General features: G+C 47.1%; 1 protein-coding gene across 2 annotated transcripts in view; it reads right to left on the bottom strand.

Moving 5' to 3' along the window:
* USP42 (ubiquitin specific peptidase 42) overlaps positions 1–22,706 on the bottom strand; it is a 521,578-nt gene that overhangs the window by 415,874 nt on the left and 82,998 nt on the right. For both annotated transcript variants that reach the window (XM_085629020.1, XM_085629022.1), the window contains exons 4-5: positions 13,660–13,770; positions 13,256–13,358 (exon numbers count right to left, since the gene is read on the bottom strand). In XM_085629020.1, coding sequence (XP_085485146.1) covers positions 13,256–13,358; positions 13,660–13,770 — 214 coding nt within the window. The remainder of the gene's footprint in view (positions 1–13,255; positions 13,359–13,659; positions 13,771–22,706) is intronic.

Below are 22,706 nucleotides of genomic sequence, written 5' to 3'. Positions count from 1 at the left end.
GGAGGGTAATTTGGAGGGAATTCCCGAAAGGGAAGGGCGTACCCATTTTCTACAAGATCCAGAACCCAGAGATCTGTAGTTACAGATTCCCAATCTTGTAGAAAATCGGCAAGCCGGCCCCCCACAGGACAAACATGATCCGGAATGGCGAATCTAGGGCTGCTTTGCGGTGGTGGGAGGGGCTGAGGAGGAGGAAGAGGAGGAGGAGAGCTGACGGCCACGTGTGCGACCCCTGATTCTCCCCCTGAAACCTCTAGACGAGGAACCTTGCTGCTGCTGGTGCTGCTGCTGGGTCTGTCTATAGGATCGAAAGGATGTCCTTCCGAACCCTCTATATCTTTTAAAAGACCCCCTCGACTGAGTCTGCAGGCCCAGGGACTTAGCCGTCGCCTTGCTTTCTTTGAACCGCTCCAGAGCAGCATCTGCCTTCTTGCCAAACAGGCCAGATCCATCAAATGGCAGGTCCAAAAGAGTTGACTGCACATCCTGTGAAAACTCCGACGACCTTAACCATGCACTCCTTCTGGTGGCGACAGAAGATCCCATGACCCTCCGTGTCCAGCTCTGGATCACCTGACGTGCAGCCGCCTGGGCATCTGACAAGATTTCATTGAATCCAGCCCTATCCACTTCAGACAGTTTAGGCGCCAGTTTCTTAGCAGAATCCATAAGCGCATGCACATATCGTCCCAAGAGGCAAGTTGCATTTGTAGACTTAAGAGCCATGCTGGCCGATGAAAAGACCTTCTTGGCCGATTGATCCTGCTTTTTAGCCTCCCTGTCACCAGGCACCTGAGGAAAAGCCCCCTTAGACTTCCCCGAACAAGCCGCCTGAATCACCAGGCTCTCAGGCGAAGGATGAGAAGATAAAAAGTCAGGGTCTCCTGGAGCCGCTCTAAATCTCCTGGCAACAGTCTTTGAAACCGCAGGAGCTGAAAAAGGCTTACGCCAGACCTCCAGCACAGGCTCAATTATAGCCTCATTGAAAGGAGGCAAAGGCTCCGACACTGCCGTAGGAGTATGTAACACCTCAGTCAGTATATTTGACTTAAACTCCGTGGATGGCAACTGGAGATCAAGCAGTTCCGCAGCCTTTCTAATAACCGCATGATACGGTGCTGCATCCTTTGAGGGCTCATCAGATGGAGGAGTGATCTCCCACTCAGGAGACAAATCCAGACCACTTGCGTCCTTTAGCTCCTCATAAACATCATCAGACTCAATCAACTCTCTCTCTTCAGGCTCAGCTTCTTCCAACAAATACCTCCTTTCTTCCACCATTCTTTGCGCCTTCCTTCTGGAACGAATCCGCACCAGCGGCGTCGTGTTCGAATCCGACGGCGCCGGCAACGGCGTCGAGCGTGGATCCACAGGGGCAACCGGCGTCGAACGAGGTCGAGCCGGCGCCGGTGAAGAGGGAAGCGGAGTCGACGTCCTCGGCACCGGTAGATTCCGCGACGGCGCCGCTTGAAAGAATGGCATGAATGGGGCCTGAGGATAGACCTGCGGCACTCCCAAGTTAAAAGCCATCGGACCAATCGGACCCGCAGGTGCACCAGTGGTATACATGGCCCTCGAAAACACCCCATACATCGCATTCAAATAATGCGAGGGGTCCTGACCTGGTCCAGGGAAAGCAGGGTACTGGGTCAGGCATCACCGGACTCGGGCCTGCCGACGGTGGAATCAACGGCGTTGCAGGCTCACCCAGGACTGGAAGATCCTCAACCGGGGCCGGAGACGGAGCCGGAGACGAATCCGGAGCCGGAGATGAAGCCTGAGTCGGGGATACCACCGGAACCGGAGATGAAGCCGGGACCAGCAAAGCCACAGGAGACGAAGGAGCTGGAGGAGAGGTCGGGACTGGAGAAGGTGACACGGACTCCTTCCGACGTCGAGCCGGCGACTTCGTCTTCGGAGCCGAACTCTTATCGGAGTGATGCCGTGAAGAATGTCTCCTCTTCTTCTTATGCTTCTTACCTCTCGAAGCATGCCCCGAAGTCGATTTGGACGCCGACGCCGACCTCGACCTCGATCTCGACTTTCTCCTTCCTCTCTTTACCTTCTTCATCTTGGCGATGAAAAGCTTCGCCTCCCTTTCTTTAAGAGCCTTAGAGCTCATCTTGCGGCAACAAGAACAGTCATCCACATCATGGTCGGAAGAGAGACACCAAACACAGTCTTCATGTGGATCAGTAATGGACATATGTTTGCCACATTCTCGACAGGGCTTGAAGCCCGACTTCCTAGCCGACATATTTCTCGTAAGAGAAACCGAGAAACCAGAGAAAAACACAAAGTAACAGTGAAGCTACCAACAGCAATTCCCGAAATCCGTTGGCGTCGACGGCGCGGAAAAAAGGGAACTGACGTCATCACGCCGACGAGGTCTTCTTATGGAGCCGGTGACGTCAGCGGAGTCGCGTGCGGAGCCGTGTCTCTGTGACGTCGTCTTCGACCTCATCGGCGTGGACTGCTACAAAAGTTTCCGAATGTTGCTGGCGCAGGGGATATTCACAAGGTGAGGAATCCACTGGCAGATGTATCCATCAGAATCTCATAACAGAAACAAACAAGCATTTGCAATGCAATAGGTCTCACATTTGCAAAAGTTTAAGCTATTAGCATTGTAAATAACAATGCCTTTTATTTCTGTTTTAAAGACCAAAACATAAATAAAAGGCATTGTCATTTACAATGTCAATAGCTCAAACTTGCGTAAATGCGAAATCTATTGCATTTCAAATGCTGGTTATGTTCTTATTGTGAGTTTTACATCTTCTAGTTCAGCGTTTCCTGAGTAGCCCGTCTTGGGTGTTAAGATAATAACAGCTGACTGACACACATTACCACAGATCTCGAAATGGACAGCTCTATAACATAAGAATTTTATTCCAATAGTTTTCCATCCTATACCTGAGCTTGGGCTGGGCGTGTTACGCAGAGAACTGAGTTAAGCGATGCTGTGCAGTAGGGATAATGCTGTGAACATACGAAGGCTATTCTGAGTGGAAAACTGGATGCTGTAGTGCCAAGTAAGGGACAGTGCCCCTGTGAAGGAAGAGCTGCACTGAGGACAGCGAGGCAATGCCAGGTGCAGTACAATACAACTAATACTGCAGAGTGAGTGCAGAGGGCAGAGTGCTAGGAGAAGTATGGCAATAGTTGGTGTTCTTAAAGCAATGCTTGGCCCACATGTAATTTCAGTGCAGGGTGTATTAGTAGCAGCCCAGAAGCTACAGAATATGCACAAGTAGACTACTGGACAGAACTCACCCGAGCGATGCTTCATCGCTTTGATGACATCATGACGCCCGTCCTCCCTTGAGGTCAATAGGATAGCAGTGCCGAAGGAGCCCTCCCCGATTTTGGCCACCCGGTTGTACTTGTCCATAGTTAAGGCATCCCCCTAACCTAGTGCTGCAGTCTACGTGACTTCAGCATGCATTCATGCGCGAGGGGCGCTGAAGGGTCACATCCTATCCTCCTCGATGGGGCACAATGGAACGCTCCAGGCACAGATACAGCAGCACATCCTTGGACCAAGCCACTCTCTCTGTGTATCGGTTGCTGAGCAGCGACAGCCATAACATCTGATGCTCATAGAGCTAGAAGATGGACTAACACAACTCAAGTGGCATAGGGGGAAAACATTTGTTTCATTCTTTATTGAAACAAGTTAAGGACGCACAAAAATAACATAATACCGGCAATTACCGGCCATGTGTTTAGATGAGAAAAAAATTCAAATGCCTCAAAACAGACAGAAATGTTAAACAAATACTGGTAAGGAATACATAGAAAGAGGACGTAATGGAACGTGCTTGCGAGATAAAAGTGCGTGTGTGCACGAGAGAAAGAGCCAGTGATCTTTTACTACATAGACTACCTCAGTGAGGGAAGGTACTGGAGAAAACAAGAGTCTGTTTGTCTTCGAAGCGCATTTAAATGCTGCTGCGCAGGACTGCCTCGTGGCAACTGTTGGAACCCCTTTTCGCCTAAGTTTTTTTTCTTTGTCATTTTATTAAGATCCCAAAAGGTCAGCGTTTGACCCAAAACATGTTGTCTACGTGAGGAATTATTGTGCAATTTATATCTACCCCTCCCCACCCACAGAAATCTCCAGAATTCAGCCTGTATTCAAAGCCTGTGTTAACATCTTTACCACATGAGCAATGGTGAAAAACACTGTAGATGTTCGCTGTTGTGCTCCGGACCCATTTCCAACTAACTGTGCGTGACTGAAGTCATTAATATTAACACTTGTGTGGAGCCATGACCAGAATAACTTAATTACTGCCCCTTCAAATTAGAAACGGAATGTACCAGGTATGTAAAGTGCCACGTTCAACTTGTAGACATGCGCCCCGTGCATCGCCCTAACACACAGAAGCAAGGGTGCTCTCTAAAACACACACGAGTGCTTAAAATAATGATCTTAGACGCCGGTATCACCAGTGCAGGCAACATGTAGCTGCCACTATGTGATGAAAATAGGTGAAATCCCCCCATACATCTGTACGGGGCAAGCTCTAACTATCGTGGTAGCATAAAAGCCGCCCAATGAACAGCACTGGATTTTGTGAAATCATTAACAACCGCATAATTTCGGACTATTGAAGGCTCATCCGGGCATTATCATCTGGTCCTGTCTATTAACAACACTTCCAGCGCATATCGGCTGGGCCTCCGCCAGAATGACCAAAAACCTCACCCAATGAAACCTGTCCTGCGGTGGGGCAGTGACCCTCACCCCCCCGCCCATATGCTCATCACACATCACATCAATCACCCTTGCATGCTGCGTGTCACAGCGGAGCCCGCCTCCTTCACAGAGCTGTTGATTCTACGCAGCAGGCATTTACAACAAGTGAGCAGTGTGAAAGGACGAGGCATAATATGCAGGAGGGAGAGGCTAAAGGCAACACAGACAAAGGTGGTAATTGACAACAGGGGAGGGAACAGCCGTACGGCCTTAACGTGCAGCTGCCGCCTGGGATCCAAGCACCTGCCCCAAACATAACAAGCAGAGCTGAAAGAGACCAAGGCTCGGGGAGGTGGGGGTTGGGGAGAAGCAGATAAGGCACTCCCTGGTTTTGTTTGGTGTTGTTTTTCAGCCACCTGCGGGATCCGTTGCCCCGCACTTCCCCGTGTGCAGACAATGATAAAAGCGGGATGGTATAATTTTAAAAAACGATGTTCGGAAAGGATAAGAGCTTGCAACAGGAGACGGGAACATTAACTGGCCTGTTTTCAATTGCACAGGGGGAGCAGCTGTGCGATCAGAGAGACTTCCCATACATCCTGTAGAAACAAAAGAAACGAGTGGTACAAGCGCGTGCGCGCCACTGCGAGACATGTGGTTTCAATTATCGCGCCCGTGTCTGGGCACGATAATTGAAACCACATGGCGGCGGTGCGGGTAAACGACACCAATAGGCCATGGGCGGAGCAATGCGCCCGCCTTTTGCCAATTGCGTGCTGTCTTTGTAAAAAGACGCACGCAAAGGCCAATAGTGTGGCCCAAAAGAAAAAGCACATGCACGAGCGTGTGCGATTCCTAGGTCAGTTTTCAAACCCCGTACAAGAGGTCTCTCGCAGCGCGAGCAGTGCTGCGCACTGCAACGCTAGGCGCGAGACCTAAAAAATGAACAATAGTTACTTACCTATAATCTGTGGTTCTCCAGTACTGGTATCTTTCATAGATTAACATATCCGACTCATTCCCCGTTGTCGGAGTGGGAGTCCCACGGCACACAAAAATAGCAATAAACATGCATATAGAAACCATACCATAGGTAAAAAAAAATAGTAAAGTAGCTAGAAATCAAAAGGAAAAAACCCTCCACTTTCATGACTCGTCCAAGTCATTATATGTAGTCCAAACTACAGCCACTCAGGCGACAGCACCCTCCAGAATGTTCTCCACAGAGGCTCAGGCTCTCAGATTTTCTAGCACAAATGTGATCCAGAGTGAAAAGAGCATAGCAGAGACTCTGAGGGGAGGTGGGTAGGTTGCATGTGAATCTAAGAAAGATACCAATACTGGAGAACCACAGATTACAGGTAAGTAACTATTGTTCTTCTCCAGTATTGGGGTATCTTTCATAGATTCACATGCCTGAATCAGAATAGAAAGCAGTAAATCCATAATAAAACTCGTGAGATTATCATCAAAACATAAGCATATCAGAGGCAATATGTAATTATAGCTATAGATATCCAAATATATATCTACATATCCATAAACAATCATAGAAGATGTGTAAGTAAGAAAATACCAAAGAGGAGGAGGGAAGAACAGAGGCTCACCTTATTTAAGAAGATTACGGACTACCGCCTGTCCCACAGACGTGTCTGCATTGCTGGCAACCTCCAGACAGTAGTGCTTGGTAAAGGTGTGCCTGCTGGACCACGTAGCAGTTCTGCAGATTTGATGAAGAGGCACACCAGCAAAGAAAGCAGTAGAGGAAGAGATTGCTCTAGTAGAATGCGCTTTCAGAGTTGTTTGTAATGGTCTGCCTGCTTGCTGATGACAGAAAAAAATTGCAACAGAAATCCAACAAGCAATGGTCTGTTTGGATATTGGGTGCCCTGTACGCATCTTTCCATAGGCTATAAATAGCTGATCAGATTTTCATATTGAGGATGTCCTTTGTAAATAGAATTTTAGACATCTCTTGACATCAAGAGTATGCAAAGTTCTTTCCACAGGTTATTGAGGATTAGGAAAGAAAGTCTTTAAAATGATCGGTTTGTTGAGATGGAAGTCCGAAGGTACTTTAGGCATAAAAATGGGGTTAGTGCGTAGCACTACCGAATCCCTGGTGAATTGAAGGAAAGGCGGTTTCATAGTGAAGGCTTGAATGTCACTGACTCGCCTAGCTGATGTGAGAGCCAACAGCAGAGACACTTTCCATGAAAGAAACTTCAAATCTGCCCTATGAATAGGTTCAAAGGGGTGTCGCAAGAGCTGTGAGAGCACAATGTTAAGTACCAGGATGGATGTGGACGGCAGATGGGAGGAAACATACGAAACAATCCTTTGAAGAACTGCTGAATGATCCTAGAGGAGTAAAGAGAGTTGGAACCATCCTGTCGGAATCTTGAAATAGCCGCTAAGAATACTTAGAGAATAAGTAGAATGAGTAGAATGGGAAAGGTCTGATCTTGCCAAATGTAAAAAGAAAGGCAAATTTTGTTCCGGTTTTGCATGGATTGGATGAATGTTGGCGGCTTGACACCACAGGCAAAATCGTTTCCATTTGAGCCTGTATGTCTTTATTGTGGAAGGCGCTCTAGCATTGGCTAAGACTTCCCTACAGTCCGAAGGAATGTCTAAGTGAGCGAATTCAAGGTGTTCAGGCGCCAGGCCGCTAAGCGCAGAGATGCAGGATCCGGGTGGCAGATCTGTCCGTTCTGAATGGATAGAAGGTTCGGTGTTGGTTGCAACTGAATGGGATCGCATTCGGAGAGAAGGAGGAGTTCGGTGAACCAGTACTGGCGAGGCCAACTGGGAGCCATGACTATTAAGCGACAAGCCTCCTTCTTCATTTTCCGGAGAACCCTGGGAACCAACGGTATCGGTGGAAAAGCGTAAACATAGATCTGCGACCAGTTCATCAAAAACGCATTCCCACACGATCCTTGGTGGGGAAGCCAGCTTGCGAAGAATGGGCATTTGCGGTTCTGATTGGTAGCGAACAAGTCCAGATCGGGTCGACCCCACTTCTGAAAAATACGATCCAAAGTTGGTTGATGGAGCCCCCCCTCGTGATTGGAAATTGCTGACCTGCTGAGGGAATCCGCGAGGATGTTGGAAACTCCCTGGACATGGACTGCTGTCAGACTTCTCCGATGTCGGATCGCCCAATCCCAAATTTGCTGGGCTTGCTGAGACAGTAAAGCGGATCTAGTCCCTCCTTGTTTGTTCAAGTAGTGCATACTTGTCGTGTGGTCCGTCCGGATCAACACCGATGCTCCGAGAATGATGGTGCAAAAGATTTTAGGGCCAGGAAGATAGCTAGCAACTCTAAGAGGTTGATATGCCAAGTCCGTTGTTGAACATCCCATTTGCCTCTGACTGTGATTCCTTGCAGGTGTGCTTCCCATCCTTTGAGGGAGGCATCCGTGGTGATAACGAAACTTGGAGCTTCCACTAGGAAAGAGCAGCCTGCTGTCACGTCTTTTTGCAAGTCCACCAGCATAAAGCTTCCCTAATCCGAGGATTGATGTGGATGAGATCGTCGAAGGATCCCGAAACCTGTAACCACTGTTTGTTGAGCTCCTCTTGCAGAGATCTCATCTTGAGACGGCAGTTGGGGACCAGGGGAATGCAGGATGAAATCATCCCCAGAAGTGACTTGAACTGCCGGATTGAAACGCACCTTCTTGATCGATGTAGTTGGGCGAGTTTGCAAAGTTTCAGTTGCGTTTCGTTTGAGACAAAGGCTTGTGTCAGCAGAGTGTCTATGGTGGCTTTCAAGAACGTTCTCCTTTGCGATGGGACGAGGTGAGACTTGTTGAAATTGATGGAGAGGCCCAGATATTGGAAAAGAGACAGCCATTTCGGAGTATGGGCGGTTGCGATTGTGAAAGAATTCGCCTTGATACGGCAGTCGTCTAAATAAGGAAACATTTGAATTCCCTCCAGTCGAAGGTGTGCAGCCACCAGTGCTAAGACCTTGGAAAAGACACAGGGCGCGGAACGTAGTCCAAAAGGAAGAACTTTGGACTGGAAGTCCCTGCCAGCCACTCTGAACCTCAAGAACTTTCTGTGTCTGGGTAAAATTGGTACATGAAAATAAGCGTCTTGGAGGTCGAGGGTGGTCATGTGATCCCCCGCAGTGAGGAGTTGAAGGATTTCTTGAAGAGTCAGCATCCGGAAAGATAACTTTTTTAGATATTTTTTGAGGGAGCGAAGATCTAGAAAGGCGCCAGTCCCCGAGTTCTTTTTTATTAGAAAAAATCTGGAATAGAAACCGGTTCCTCTTTGCAATTGAGAAAATACTTCGATCGCTCCTTTTTGTAACATCAAATTTATTTGGGAAAAAAGCTCTCTGAGGTGAACTGGAGGTGGTCATTTGGGAGGAGAATTCGGAGGAAGTTTTACAAACTCTAGAACATGGCCTCTGGCCACAATGTCCAAGACCCATTTGTCTGTTGTTATAGCCGACCAGATTGAGTAAAAACAGGAGATTCTTCCTCCAACTTTTAAAGGGGTAAGCGGTAGAGAAGGTGGCAGTTGTCACTGCTTTTTAGACTTATCACGTCCGCAGTAGGAAGACTTTCTTCTGTTTTGTGAATAAGAGGCAGTTGGTTGTTGCCATAAGAATTGTTGGCACTGAGAAGAGTAACGTTGGTTACTGTGATAGGACTGGTACTGTCTTTGTTGATTATAACCTCCTCGACCAGAGAAGGATCCACAGCCTCTAGCGCCACGAAAAGTCGGTTTCCGAAACTGAAGAGTACAGAGAGATCTTGCTCTCTCTGTATCCTTTTTAATGGCCTGGAGGGCCTCGTCAACATGCTGACCAAAAAGAGACTCGCCGTCAAAAGGCATATCAATTATTTTAGCCTGAACCTCCTGGCGAAATGATGTGGATTTTAACAAGCCCTGTCGCCGCAGGACTGCGGCACCTGCCAGTTGTCGAAAACCTGTAGACGCAACATCCACAGCCGAATCAATAATCTCAGCCGAGATTCGTTCCCCCTCCTGAAGGATATTGAGCGCCTCTGACTTAGAGGGTTCAGGCAACATGTCGATGTAGGGGGAAATGTCCAACCACATCTGTCTGTCGTATCGGCCTAAGTTAGCCAGTGAGTTAGCTGTACGGACGGTCGTTGCTGCCATGGTCGAAACTTTAATCCCAATAGCGTCCAGACGTCTCCCATCCCGATCAGGAGGAGCTGACAGCGGAGAGGAGGGATTCCGCGCTCGTTGTTGAGCTGCTTGGGCGATAACAGAATCTGCCTCTGACTGACCTATCAGACATGCTGGCGAATTGTCTGGTGCCTTGTATTTCTTCGCGAGGCGGGGCTGGACCACAGGAATAGAAGCAGGAGCTTTCATAACCTTTAGTCCTTCCTGCCAAATGAAATCAATAATAGGGATAGACCGTATTTGTTTCCTCGGTTGATCGTAAAGGAATCAATCATCCTTCTTTGTTTCCATAGGAAGGAGGAACCGTTGTGTTGCCCTGTCCATGAGAAGATGAAAACCTCCGATGTCAACTGGAGGAGAGTCGACCGAAGCAGGAGTAGAAGGAGACGGAGTTTGTTTCTGGTAGTCATCCCATTCCGTAAGGAGTGATCTGTCATCCAATTCTCCTTCCTCCCTATCGTCGTCCGTGGTGTGAACGTCCTGAGAATGATGCGAAGGTACCAGAGAATTTGGTCTGGGCGACCTCAATGCTGATGAAGATTGAGGAATGGGTGTAGGTGATATAGAAGAAGCCGATTCAGATGGAGGGAAACGGCACTAATAATCATCCAACATGTACTGCAGATTATTTAGAAGAGCCAAAGGCATTTGGGCCCTAGGGATTGGATCTGGAGCTGAAAGAACAGTCTCCGGGCAGAAATCATCTTCTTGATCCACATCTTGATATTTAATGAAGAGCTCAGAAGGGTTCCTGGCAGTACGAAACATATCACTCTCATCCGATTCTTCATCATCCTCTCCATAATCCAGCAACTGTTCAGGTAACACAAGAGGAACCTTAGTAGGGGAGGTGTGAATTGGAGAGAGGACCTCCAAGGAAGATCCACGTCTTTGTAGCAAAGGCGGCGCTGCTGCCGACGGAGGCAACTGCGTAGACAGTGTTGCAGACGATGTAGAAGATGCTGTGGGCGCAGACGACGACCAAACCTGAAGAGCCTTGCATGAAGACAGCTGTAGCGTCGACGAAGTAGTCGTCGACGAGGCGGGTGTCGATGAGGTGATCATCGACGAGACGACCGCCGACGACGAGTCGGCCGTCGACGAAACGGCCGTCGACGAGGCAATCGTCGCCGACACTCTTCTAATCTTCGTCGTCGAAGGAACGTCGACGGTAGACTTCACCTCTTTCGACGACGGGACTGGTCTCAAGGAGATGGATACCAGCGCGGACGGCGAGGATGCCGACGACATTATCATCTGAGGCTTCGGCGACGGGAAAGTAGTAGTCGAAGTCGCGGCGACGGTAGGCTTCGTAGACGAAGACATCGTCGTCGAGCTCGTCGACGAGGGACCCCGTTTTTGAGGTAAATCGCTGTCAGAAACTTGTTTTGAAGCCTGAGACTTCACAGTCTTTCTCGGGGCGTAGATGGCAGAGTTTTACTCTTAGAAGGTGGAGGAGTTTTTTTTTTTAAGTAGAAGGCAGCTCAGCACTCTTAGAGGTGTGCTGTTTTTTCGACACCTTAGCCCCAGGATAAAATAAATCTGTGTCAGCAGTCCTCTTCCTAGAGGAAGCAGTCTTAACAGAGGCAATACTTCCAACTTCAGATATGGGATTGTCCTGATCTTTATTCTTCTGTAACCACAGAAGCAGACGTCCCTGTCTGTCCCTCAGAGTCTTTTGTGGGAAAGTTCTGCAGATTTTGCAGTCTCTCACCTGGTGGTCAGGATACAAGCAGTAAATGCACTTTTTGTGGGGGTCTTCTAAAAACAGCCGGAGCTTCCCACAAGATTCACAAGGTCGAAAGAGAGATTTCTTTGAAGAAGACATCATAAAATTAAGAATTTCTGAAGAAACCTGAGAAGTACTGAGCAGACCTCAGGGAGACTCCCTTCACACGACGGGCAGTAGAAAATCTGAGAGCCTGAGCCTCTGAGGAGAACATTCTGGAGGCTGCTGTAGCCTGACTGGCTGTAGCTTGGACTATATATCATGACTTGGACGAGTCATGAAAGTGGAGGGTTTTTTCCTGTTGATTTCTAGCTACTTTACTTTCTGGTTCTAGGTTACCTATGGTATGGTTTCTATATGCATGTTTATTGCTATTTTTATGTACCGTGGGACTCCCACTCCGACAATGGGGAATGATTCAGGCATGTGAATCTAGGACAGATACCCCAATACTGGAAAAAAATGATTTCCAAAGATAGATTTGATCGTATGGCATGGGAAGAAGACGTGAGAGTATGAAAAAGCACCGACAAAAATGTTATGCAAAGCTTTAAGCTATAAAACCACAGTCTTGCTGAAACAATTAGCTCAGGTTAAAAAATGACTTTCACTTTAGCATTATATTCAGAGAGACAGCCATGAGAATGGAGTATCTACTCTACTTGCACTTACGATTCCTTCTGAAATGAAATGACTCACCATTACCATTGTCCTACAGGCTTATGTGGCCGAGACGTAGGAGCAAAAAGCTTGAAAGTGAGGCACTGCGAATAACTCAGACCTCAAACAATATATATGTAAAGAAGTGTTTTGAGCTCTCCACACATAGGCAGGTCTATTCTACATTTATACTGTCAGTGAGAATCTTACGGTGCACTAACAATGGTTACAGAGGATTCCCAGACTGACAATGGGCAGTATTTAAGCAAGTAAATCTATAAAAGGTCCAATGCTGAATAAATCAACTTGTCTTCATATGTGTGGTGTGGACCCATTAAGGAATTTCTTTTTAAAAGTGTAGATTTCTAGAGCAACTCTTAGCACGATGCTCAACTATCACACTTAATTCCCAAATGCTTTAGTTAAAACTATTAATTCCAAGTTATCATTGGGATTAATTATGAACCCCTGATGGCTGCTAGTATAAAAAAACTCAACCAAAAGCAACATATTTAAAAATAAATCGTATTTGTTTTACATTCAGCAAATCTAACAGTTTCTTTTTAAGATCTGTCTTGACTGTAAATCTTTGCATCTAGACCTATTGTTACAAAGTCTTTAAAACATACATAAAGTGTGTTATGGCTCCACTGAGGAGACTTTCTCTATCAATTCATGTTATCAGCTGTTTGTGTACTATCCTGCCACAAACGTTCTTCCGCAAGGCATTTCACATCACAAATTATACGTATTTATCACACGGTTTGTCATATTCAGTTCTTTAGCTGTTCAAATCTCTGTAGAAATTAATCGTTTTTGCTCATTTTCTCCCAGTACTGGCAAAGTCAATAGCTCTGGAATTATTGTGCTAAAGTGTGTACAAATCTGTAGTTGCATGTTTCAGCACTTTAAAGTCTGACTAGCAATCTTTGCAAATGCTTGTTAAATAAATTGCCGCAAAATATACGCTGTTTAGCACTTACTTGCTGCTACCATCTAGACATGCCTTCTGCATAGCATCAATAGTGTAGCGAATGAATTCATGTGCATCTTCCTGGTTTCCAAAACGGAAATGTTTTGCTATACCTTTTTGAATAGGAAAAAGACAAGTCAATCTGTGATAGCAATGCAAGAACAAACATTTTAAAGAAAAATATGCATTTTAATTACAACTCTAGAACAGAAAAGTGCAATAATTATAATAAAATAGACACTTGCTATTTACAGAAAAACAATAGAATATGGCCATATTGTTATGATGTTTCTTTGCAGAAAGGACAGACTCTTTTTTTCATGTCATCATTATGGCATACTGCTCCTTCCACTGCCCTACAAATTCAATTAAAATTCAAAGCGACCTCAAACTGTGAGATTAAAGGTGACTTACGTCTAAGGTCGTTGATGACAGCCATAGGCTTAATGACACTGCCAGAATTAGCAAGGGCCTGGGTAACATGAGCTTGCATTGTACACATCATGCAAAACCCTTGCTCATGACCTACAATGATAGAAAGAAAAAATGGCATTTACTTAACAATTTTGAGGAGGTAAATTGCATTCAGAACATTTATGTGAAAAAACTAACATTAAACTAAATAGTAATTCATTTAGATGCTGGTGGCTGTATTTTTGTCAAAATAAACAACAAAGGTACAAAGACCACAAATTAATATTTAAACTTGTATATGGTTCACCCAAAGCTCCATGTTCATAATAGAAATGGGAACCTATGCGCTCTAAAGATGAGAGGGTACACATTCACCATTGAGTCCGCAAAATATATGCACAATGCCAAACGCTTTCTGTCTATAGATAAGCTAAGCATGCACATATCCCTTGGTTCACTATGAAACTATGTGGCTGCTGAACTGTGGCCCATCAGAAGCAAATCAGTCCTCCCCCTAACCAGGATAAAACTGAAATCAGTTCTAAATAACTGATCTTAGAGGACGCTCTGGCCCATTTCTTACTTAAAATGAAAGGAATATGCTACTTACCAGTATGCATCTGTTCTTGGCATGTAGAGCTGCAGATCTACACACTTGTGCATAGATCGCCATCTGGTGTTGGGCCCGGATGTTTGCAGTTTGTTTTTCCTCTTGGAAAGTCTTTGGAAGTCACGAGGTCAGTGACTCCTCCTTTGGATCGTATTGCGCATGGGCTTCAGCTCCATCCTCAGATTGTTTTTCGCCAGCAGGGAAAGATGGAGCGTAGTAGTAACAGTGAAGATGCCCATGTGTGTGCTATCTAAATAAGATAAACTGGAACAGATAAAGGAAGCTGGGGAGGCGGGTGGGCGTGTGTAGATCTGCAGCTCTACATACCGAGAACAGATGCATAATGGTAAGTAGCATATTCCGTTCGAGGCATATGAGCTGCAGATTACACACTTGTGCATAGATTATATAGCAGTACCCACCGTTAGCGGTGACCACCCGTATCTGTTGCAGTGGTTTGAAATAACGTTTTGAGTACAGCCTGGCCCACACTAGCTTGTTGCTTAGTTTGCACATCTACACAATAGTGTTTGGTGAAAGTGTGCGGTGTTGACCATGTAGCTGCTTTGCAGATATCATCAAATGGGATGTTCCCTAAGAATGCCATGGAAGCCCCTATTTTTCGTGTACAATGGGCTTTCGGGGGAATGGATAGCATTCGCTTTGCTTTATGGTAGCAGATTTGAATTCATTTTACAATCCACCTAGCTATCCCCGATTTTGAGATGGGGTTACAAACAGTTGTTTGGTCTTACGGAAAGGTTGTGTTCTCTGAATGTAGTAGAGTAAGGCTCGTTTGACATCCAGTGTGTGAAGAGCCCTTTCTGCAACGGTCTGTGGTTGCGAGAAAAATACTGGTAGTTCTACTGTTTGGTTTAGGTGAAAGGGAGAAATGACTTTAGGGAGGATTTTGGGTTGGTACGGAGAACAACCTTGTTATGGTGCATTTGGAGAAAGGGTTCTTGAATGGTAAGTGCTTGTATCTCACTGACCCTTCTAAGGGAAGTGATGGCTACAAGAAAAGCGGTTTTCCATGTTAGGAATTGTAGTTCGCATTTATGCAGAGGTTCGAAGGGAGGCCCCATTAGCCTTGTGAGAACGATATTTAAGTTCCACACAGGTGAGGGTGGCACTCTGGGGGGAATTATTCTTTTAAGGCCTTCCATGAAGGCTTTAATGGCAGGTACTCTAAAGAGTGAGAGATGTTGCCTGTTTTGTAGGTAAGCTGCAATAGCTGCGAGGTGTAGTCGAATGGACGTAAAGGCTAGATTGCACCTTTGTAGGTGGTGCAAGTAGCCTATTATGTGTTGAATGGACACGTCCAGTGGATTGATGGTGTTGTTATGGCAATAAACAACAAAACGTTTCCACTTGGCGGCGTAGCACGCTCTAGTGGTAGGTCTTCTAGCTTCTCTGATGACGTTCATACAGTCAGGGGGAAGATTTAGGTACCCGAATTCTAGGATTTCAGGAGCCAGATCGCAAGGTTGAGCTGCGCTGGGTCCGAGTGTTGGATCTCTCCATGGTTCTGGGTTAAGAGGTGTGGAGAGAGGTGTAGTTTTTGGTGCGGCACTACAGATAGTTCCAGCAGTGTGGTATACCACGGTTGTCTGGCCCACGTTGGAGCTACTAGGATTAGTGTGAGGGAGTGTTGTTGTAGTTTGCGCACCACTAGTGGAATGAGTGGGAGAGGCGGAAAAGCATATGCAAATCTGCCTGACCAGTTCATCCATATCGCATTTCCTTTGGACAAAGGGTGTGGGTATCTGGCGGCGAAGCTTGAGCTTTTGGCGTTTTCGTGGGTGGCGAAGGTCTATCTGTGGATGCCCCCACATTTGAAAGTACGGGTGAAGAACTTGCGGGTGAAGCTCCCACTCGTGGATCTGTTGTGTCTGCCTGCTGAGCAGATCTGCCACTGTGTTTTGGACTCCTGGGACATGCTGGGCTAGGAGAAAGATTTTCTGGTGTATTGCCCACCTCCATATACTCGGTGCTAGGTGAGAGAGCTGTGGAGAGTGTGTGACGCCTTGTTTTTAAATATAATACATGGCTGTCATGTTGTCTGTTCGGATCAGGACTGCCTTGCCTGAAATTTGAGTTTGAAAAGATTTTAGGGCTAAGAAGATTGCTAGTAACTCCAGATGGTTGATATGGAGTAACTTTTGTTGAGGTGTCCACTTGCCCTGTGTGGTGAGATGTAGTAGATGAGCTCCCCAGCCGGAGAGCGATGCGTCCGTTGTCAGTACTATTTGAGGAACCGGGTCCAGGAACGGTCTACCTTTGGAAAGGTTTGTGGTGTTCCACCACTGCAGAGAGCGATGGGTGCGACCGTCTACCAACACCAGATCTGTTATTTGACCCTGGGCCTGGTTCCATTGGCGCGCTAAGCACTCTTGGAGAGGATGCATCTGGAGTCTTGCGTGAGGCACTATGAAAATGCAAGAGGCCATCATCCCTATTAGTTGCATAAACACTCGAGCTGGAAGGGAGTGTTGTAGTGCGAATTTTGCGCGTAGAGATTGAATGCTTGCAATCCTGGCAGGATTGGGGTAGGCTAGTGCTCTTGAGGTGTCTATGGTGGCACCGAGGTATTGTTTTATGTGGGATGGTTGGAGATGGGACTTCTGGTGGGATACTGTGAAGCCCAGCTGGTGGAGTAATTGAATGGTGGTAGATGTGTGTTGAACACACTGATTGCATGACCCGGCTTTTATCAGCCAGTCGTCTAAGTATGGGAAGACGTGGATGTGTTGTCTTCGCAAATGTGCTGCTACCACTGCTAGGCACTTGGTGAATACCCTTGGCACTGTTGTGACTCCGAACGGGAGCACCTTGAATTGGAAGTGTTGTCCGTCCACTACAAATTTGAGGTACTTGCCGTGAGCTTTGTGCACCGGAATGTGAAAATACGCGTCTTTTAGATCTAAGGTGGTCAAAAAGTCGTTTTGGAAGAGGAGCGGAAGTACCTGCTGAAGCGTTACCATATGAAAATGGTCGAAGTGTATGTACGTGTTTAGGGGCCGGAGATCTAGGATGGGCCGCAGAGTCTCGTCCCTTTATGGTATGAGAAAATATAGGGAGTAGACTCCCATGTTTTGTTGGTTGGTAGGAACGGGTTCTATTGCCTGTTTTTATAGGAGGGAGATTACCTCCTGCTTTAGGAGTATTAAATGTTCTTGTGACATTGGGCGCTGCCTGGGTGGAATGATTGGGGGGGTAGATATTAGTTCTAGGCAGTAGCCTGATTGAATTATTTGTGTCACCCATTTGTCTGAGGTGATGGTAGCCCAGACGGGAAGGAAATGTTTGAGTCTGTCCCCGACCGGAGTGGAATGGTCTGGGGGGAGTGGGGAGGAAGTCATTGGGTAGGCGTTGTGGCAGAGCGGGCGTTGTTTGTTTTGCCTCTGCCTTTATTATTGTTACCCCTATAGCCGCCTCTTTGATAACCCCTCATGAAGGTGGACTGAGTGGGGGATTTGTACGAAGTGGACGTGATGTCTGAGGAGTAGCCTCTAGATGTACTTCGAAAGGAAGAGTGGCAAAAGGAGCGTCTAGGAGGGTGTGACTGTAAGGCTCCCATGGACTTCGCCGTATCCGTATCCTTCTTCATTTTTTCTAGGGCCTCATCCACCTTTGGGCCAAATAGATGTTCCTGGTCAAAGGGATGGTGAAGGATGGAGGCCTGTACCTCCGGTTTAAACCCTGATATTCTTAGCCAAGCATGGCGACGGAGGAGGACGCTGGTATTGATGGCCCTGGAAGCTGTGTCTGCTGCATCTAAGGCACAGCGTATAGAGGTGTTAGTGATAGTCTTACCCTCTTGAATTAATTTGTTGGCCCTAGCTTTATATTTTTCAGGGAGGTGGTGCATTATGCTTTCTAACTCGTCATAATGTGCCCTGTCATATCTGGCCAATAGCGCTTGAGTATTGGCGATACGCCACATATTGGCTGCTTGTGACGCAGTGCGCTTTCCTGATGCGTCCAGTAGCTTTGACTCTTTGTCAGGTGGTAGTGCTTCGCCGGACGCCTGGGAATTTGCCCTTTTGCATGCAGTGGACACCACTAGGAAATCTAGTGGCGCTGTCCCTCTGATGTAGGAGGGATCGGTGGGGGCAGCTTTGTATTTCTTTTCTATGCGCGAGTTAATGACCCTGGCCCTAACTGGGTCCTTAAAAACTTCTGGTGCATGCTTTACCACTCCTTTAAGCAGAGGTAATATGGAGGTAGACCTATGTGTGGTGTCGAATGTGTCGAGGAGGAAATCTTCCTCCACGGGGTCGGTATGCAAGTCTACCCCGTGATAGTGTGCCACCCTTTGAAGTAGATGGTGGAACCCCAATGAGTCTTCTGGTGGAGATGGCCTTGAGGGGTAAAGGTCATCTTGTGGGACGTTGGGGATATTGTAGTCGTCCCATGGGTCTGGGGATCCTGTAGGAGTGGGGTCCCCTGTGGGTAGGTCCTGGGGGACATCCCCTATGTCATCATATGGGTCCCCGTGATCATCATCGTGTGGAGAAGGGGTGGGAGAACGATGAGGTTGGGGTGGAGGGGGTGGGGGTGGGGGTGGAGGTGGAGGAGGTGGAGGAGGGGGGGAAGGTATTCTGAACGGAGAGGTAGCAGAGTCCTTCCTCTGTGGAGGCGGAGGTGGAGTAGGCTTCTCCAAATGTCTCTTTTTGGAGGAAAGTGTCAAATGTCCAGTTTTTGGATCCTTGGTGAGTGTTTTCTGCAAGGGATCTGGTGTAAATAAGTCCGGTGAGGCTGGTCTGTCCGTCGGCGCCGAAGGCGTCGGGCCGTTGGCTTTTCAGGCTTTTCCGTGCCGGTTCGTTGTTTGGAACCTGGTTTGGGAACCTCCGGACGCTTGGTCGGCGCCGAGATGGATTTCGGCCTCGAAGTGTCGTGCCGGTGGCCTTGTGTGCTTATGGTCGGCACCGAAGGAGGTGTCGGTGCCGAAGAGCTGGGTTTCGACCCCGAGTGCTTCGGTGCGGAGCTCGGTGTCGATATGGGGGTCGGCTTCTTTTTCGGTGCCGTAGCATGTTTATTGGCACCGGGGATAGGCTGGCTCGAGCCCGAGCCGCCGGAAGGCTTGCTTGGCTTCTTCACCGGGCCCGAAGGTGGGGTGTTGGCAGCAGTGTCCTTGGTCTTGCCTAGGCCCGGAGGCGAAGGTGTGACCGGAGCCTTTTTCGGTGTGGGGGGGGGGGGAAATCAGTACTCACGACCCTCTGAGCCGGGGTGATGTTCTCCACATCTGAGTCGTCGGCCTCGGAAGCGCTGACGAGGCCCTCTTCGGTGTACCGGTCTGGAGCGTCGATGCCTTCTCCGAAGATGTCGTCCGGAATCGTCGTCGAGGAGTGCGCCATAGTTCTTCTGGCTCTTCGGTCCCGAATAGTCTTTTTGGACCGGAAGGACTTACACGCCGGACAGTCTCGAGCCTCATGTTCAGGGGAGAGGCAGAGATTGCATACCTCGTGGAGATCGGTGTGGGGGAATTTGGACCCACATCGAGGGCACTTTTTAAATGGAGTCCTTTCCATTAGCCAAAACCGAAGCTTGGAGAGGCCCGAAGGCCGCCGTCGACGACTGGAACTGAAGGTCCGTGCCGATGAGAAGGCGCGTCGAGTGGGGGAGATCGCGAGCGAAACAATACCGCGGTTTGGGGTGAGGATTGCGCGTTGACCGTCGAAATGGAAGCTGTTCGGAACCGGAGCGCGAAGATCACATCCAAGCCCGATGGCGGGAAAAAACAATATGAGGATGGAGCCGAAGCCCATGCGCAATACGATCCAAAGGAGGAGTCACCAACCTCGTGACTTCCAAAGACTTTTCAAGAGGAAAAACAAACTGCAAACATCCAGGCCCAACACCAGATGGCGATCTATGCACAAGTGTGTAATCTGCAGCTCATATGCCTCGAACACATGCTATTTATGAAGCTGTTGGTTTTGAACATATCTACATTATCGTCTGGGAATGATGATTCTTCAATTATCATACAGAGAGAATCTTGATTCCATTAAAGACAACGGACGCTAACATTATGCAATATACTTTTATTGCTGCCCCAACATGCAGCCCTTTAAAGAACACATTACATCGTCAATAAAAACATTCCAAGGAACAATATATAACGTCATGGTAACTTTGAGAGCTGCGACCGCGAGCCATAAATTCTTTAAAATGACTTCTTCTAAACGAAATGCGTAGATAATGAAGCGATTCTCACAGGGATAGAGTGTTTGAAAGAAAAGGAGAGAAAAAACGGGTAATTCCGAGTTATTTAGAGTTGGATACGTACAAGTAATAACAAGTAAATTAAAAGTTATACAAAACTATACAGTGTTATATTTAGGATTAGAACATTGGAATGTTGGGAGCTCCATTGAAAACAATGGAGTGCTCCGGGCTTATAATGGCTGGTATAAGCCCGGAGCACCAACATTCCAATGTGTCTTTGTTCACAGCTCTGGCTGTGAAAAAAGACTTCAGGGAGCCTGAGGGGATTTCAATCCCATCGAGCTCCCTGAAGGCTTCGTTTTATTTGTTAGAACATTCTGCCCTCTAGTGGCAGAATGTTCTAATAGCCTTATAGCCCTTCGTAGCAGGGCTATACCGGCTTTTAAAGTCCCTCTGCTTTGTTAACCCCTTCAGCGCGGCGCGGATTACCGCGCTGTGCTGAAGGGTTCGTGCGCCGGCGGGGCCGTGACGGAACGGTTCTGTCATCCGCACAGCGCGACCGACGCGCATGACGGAACCGCTCCGTCACAAGCATCGAAAGGGTTAAAGTCCCTCGCCTTCGGCTCGGGCCTTTAATGCTGCAGCGGGCCTTTAACAAGCCGGTATAGCCCGCCACGGCGGGCTATATGGCTCTATTAAATACAAAACTACATATACGTATGCTTCAATTAAAGTCTGTTTCTGAATCAAAGAAATGTAGTTAATCTCCACCATGGTGTGGTGGGTGAGATAATGATAGCCTCCGTTGTCTTTAAAGAAATCAAGATTCTCTCTGTTTGGTAATTGGAGAATCGTCATTTCATTACAAGACCGGAGGCTACCATTATGCACATTTAAAGCTTTTTAACGCTGTACTGCTCACATGTTACACAGACCTAAGTTAAAACTGTGCAAAAGTAGATGCATTTGACCAGTCCGCAGCTTTTAAGATATCAGAGAGGGATCCTCCGGCCCAGAACACCTTACTGGACATAGCCCCACGGGAAGAGTGTGCCCCAAATTTTGACAAATCTATTCCCGCTTCTGACATTACTAATCTAACCCATCTAGCAATGGTACCTGTAGATACTGCTTTATAGGGTTTAACTAAGAAAATTAATAGTTGGTTTTCATCCTTTGGTCTAACGTTACACATTATTCTTTTCATATGTTTTCATGCAGTCCACTACACATAGTTTTTTATACTCTAGAAAACAAGGCCAGAAAATGCTTTCGGTCATAGCTTTGGTCCGTTTCCATATTTCAAAATACACTCCATCTGGAGAAAAAAATCTATTAGAGATCTCTAACGCTTTAACATCTGAAATTCTTCTAAAGAATATCAGACAGAGTAAGGTTGCTAGTTTAGTTGCTAATTGTTTTTTTTTTTTTAAGAAAATAGTTATCGGGCCATGTAGAAAACAGATCGAAAATTAGGTTAACATTCCATTAAGAGTCATACCTTGTCTTGGGGGGGACGTTTAAGTTTATTCCCTTGATTACCCTACAGATCAGAGGGTCTGAACCGATAGAATAGTCATTAATTAATGAATGGCCTGCCAATAGGCCTAATCTATACCGAATAGTTTCTTACCTGTCGGTGTAGTTTTGCAGCTTGAAGATCTTTCTGGATTCACTATGCTGTGCATTATTCCGCGATCTTGTGGTTGGGTCCGGATTCGTAGTCTTTTCTTTGTTTTTTTTTGGTTTTTTTTGTAGCCCAGGTGGGCGTCGACGTCCACCATTTGGTGCACCTCCCGTGACGTCGTCGTGCTTCCTGCGGAAGTCCCACCTTTGGGGCGCCATCTTCGGGTTCTTTTTTCCTTTCCTCTTTTTTTTTTTTTTTTTTAACCCTAGGCGATTGATTAATCCTTCTTGTCCCTTTATCTGTATGTTTTCATTTCTTTGATCTTTTCCATTTTACCCCCTCTTCCTCCAGCCTCATCTTCCTGGCGGAGGTGGGTGGGTTCGCTAGTGAATCCAGAAAGATCTTCAAGCTGCAAAACTACACCGACAGGTAAGAAACTATTCGTTTTGCAGCGTGAATCTTTCTGGATTCACTATGCTGTGCATAGACTTTGTAGCGGTTTTCCTAATTCTGTGGCGGCTGGGTGGTAGATGAGCGTTGGTCGTTGAAAATGTGCTGAAGCACCTTCTGTCCAACCTGTGCTTCCTTGTTCATCTGAATGACCACGCAGTAGTGTTTCGTGAACGTGTGCACAGA

This window comes from Triturus cristatus, chromosome 10, assembly GCF_964204655.1.
Source record: "Triturus cristatus chromosome 10, aTriCri1.1, whole genome shotgun sequence".
NCBI lineage: Eukaryota > Metazoa > Chordata > Amphibia > Caudata > Salamandridae > Triturus > Triturus cristatus.
The sequence above is the reverse complement of the archived record's forward strand: the minus strand, read 5'-3'. Positions and strand labels throughout refer to the sequence as shown.